A 2694-nucleotide genomic window follows, 5' to 3' on the forward strand; every position below is an offset into this window, starting at 1 on the left:
AACTATAATGCAGAACATAAGTTTAAAGGAAAGTTTCGCAATGACTCCGTTGTGCAACTATAAATATGTAATGTTTTGTTCATAATTATGTATTAAAAAAAGCTGTGCCCACAATTTCTGGTTACCTTCCTTGGAGGGTTTCCTGTTATTGTGTTCGTACCTTCGTAATACTGAAGTTCAGTGGCCGGAAAGAAATTTTAAGAAAAAATCAACATAAACCAATTTTTGGAGTTCGATTTTTTTCTAGTGTTAACAAGTTGATTGCAATCATATCATTGGTGATCCTGGTTTCGTGTTTGGATTTATTGGTCCGGGCATAGACTTCACTATCTGCCAGATCCTCCTTCACATTAACTGTTTAACATTGCTCTTCGTTGCAGGAAAGGATTGTCAAATCTGAAAGATGTTATAAGGAGGAGCACTACCGCCTGGATTTGAATACGAAAAGATTCCCCAGTAAGCTGAGACCTTCAGCTCTTAATGTATGGCTCAAGAAGTTGGATACGCTTCTCCGCGAAGCATCAGAAATGTCGCATCAATAACGAGGTATGATGTGATTTCTCGTTATAAAACGAGTAGAAGGATTACTCGTTTGATTTCAGATATCACACGACATCTCCAATTGGTTCCTCTGATTAGCTTGGCCCAAACTCAGGAGCTCCGAGAGAGATTTGCAGGAATCGAATAGCAATGTACTTCTTCGGCTTTGGTCACTGCTTCTTTAACCACAACCCAACCTGACGCTTCAAAGGGTTTCTTCATCAATGAGCCTCTCATAGTGGGGCAACACAATGCTTTTCCGACACTAGAGAAGTTAGTGATCGATGCAGAGGCCCACTCTCCGTTTTCGCGGATTGGCGTGCTCGGCAAAGGTGGTTCCGGCAAAACTCTCCTCCTCAAGACAGTCTTCATAACTCAACCTTAGGCAATCCTAGATAGCTTGATGATCTTTGTTGTTGGGGTTTGACAGCCTCTGGACTGCAACAATAATGCCTGCCATTGCCCTACCCACTGCTTTGATTGCCAGGGGAAGCCCTCCACATTTTGCACACACAACCTTCGCTCTTCCTTCCTCGATGTTTGTTGGCAGATTTCCGTTGTGGTATGGAAAAGCATGATAAGTAAATAACTGCCAACTATCATGTTCCATCAAATCTGCCATTGTTATCAATGTGGACGAATCTGCAGTAACTCCCATCTCTCGTAGTGCTCTGTGATTCCTTGAACTCACAACAACTTTGGAATTGGAGTGCTCTGTTAGCCGGAGTAGACCCAATTCTAGCAATTTGGAGCCCTCCTCCCACACATCATCCAGGAACAAGACAAACCTTTTGCCTTGCATACTCTCATATAACCATATTTTCAAAGCCTCTTGATTCATATTTTTTTTCATCTGGAGCTGCTATTTGTGAAAAGAGTTGATTCCTTAGATTTGTAAAAGATGGAGACTGAGTAACAGTGAGCCAAAGCAATACTCCATCGCAAAAGAAATCCCTCACCTTCTTGTTATTACAATGTCAATCTGCAATTATGCTTTCTTTTCTTAGCTGCTACCTTTCCAGAAGACCAAATCATTTATGCAGAGGGCCTGACTTGGTTGTAGATGGGAGAAGGGTTTCTGCGAGATGAAGCTGATCACGATCCATTGGAGATCGGGAAAATATATGTCAACATTTTAGCCGATCGTTGGTTGATTGAACCCACTGTGAGGGGCATTGATGGGACCGTATTGTATTTCAGGATGCACGACATTATGCGTGGGTTGGCAATACAAATTGTTGAACCAGAAGAAAGCTTATACTGTGGCGTAGGAAGCGTTTGGCAAGGCTGGACGAAAATGAATGTTGAGGACGCACTCGCATTTTGTTGAATCGTAACCAGTTAATACCATATTGATGTTGACAAACATGTCGTCATGCTTTGTCATTGGTTGTTTATATGTTATTTATTTTTCACATTTTATATACTGCGTGCATGAAAAGAAAACAATAATTAAATAAATTTAAAACATCTGAGAAAGATTAATTTTCATAGTATGGATTTTAAATTTTAGTATATTCTTATTAGATAGGTTATGTTACGATGAACTGACTTGTGGAATATTCATAGTAGTTTATGAATCAAAAAGACATTGTTTGACTTAGAATAACAATCTAATAATATTGCAGTGGAGCTGGTTAACAAATTAGGGTTGGAGGTTCAAGATCATTTTACCCTATATCCATTGCGATGGGTAAATAAGGATACGAAAATCAATGTAACAAAACAGTGTAAACCAAATTTGCTATCAGTGTTGAATTTATTGATGAAGTAGAAATGGATGTAGTTCCACTTGATGTATATGCAGTGTTTGGGCGTCCCTATACATTAATGTATGTTGTAATATTTATATGGGCATCCAACCAATAATGCCTCATCAAGGACTAAAAATGCTTCACCATCAACATGCACAAAGATAAATCTAAAATTTCACTTGTTAGTTCCAACCAAGCCAAAAAACTAATTAGTTATAGCAAGATGGATCTTTTACTATTCTTAAGAGAAAATTAGTATATATAAGTGTCAATCACACTCATGGAATCCCTAGAGGGGTGCACTAAAGAACATAGATAACAATTGGAAGCATAGCTATATGCAGAGAAGGGAATGTTCTAGAACCTAAAGGGATAAAATCCAAGAGGGAAGTGTAGAATG

General features: G+C 38.9%; 1 protein-coding gene across 1 annotated transcript; it reads right to left on the reverse strand.

The window, feature by feature from the left end:
* Nucleotides 1–931: 931 nt before the first annotated feature.
* Nucleotides 932–1342, reverse strand: LOC149264724 (putative disease resistance protein At3g15700). Its single transcript, XM_089400566.1, has one exon. It carries the CDS (start codon nucleotides 1340–1342, stop codon nucleotides 932–934), a length of 411 nt encoding a protein of 136 aa, XP_089256692.1.
* Nucleotides 1343–2694: the final 1352 nt, after the last annotated feature.

The sequence above is a fragment of the Pinus tabuliformis genome, chromosome 6 (assembly GCF_031772625.1).
Source record: "Pinus tabuliformis cultivar Carrire ecotype Pingquan chromosome 6, CPIR1, whole genome shotgun sequence".
In the NCBI taxonomy this organism is placed as follows: domain Eukaryota; kingdom Viridiplantae; phylum Streptophyta; class Pinopsida; order Pinales; family Pinaceae; genus Pinus; species Pinus tabuliformis.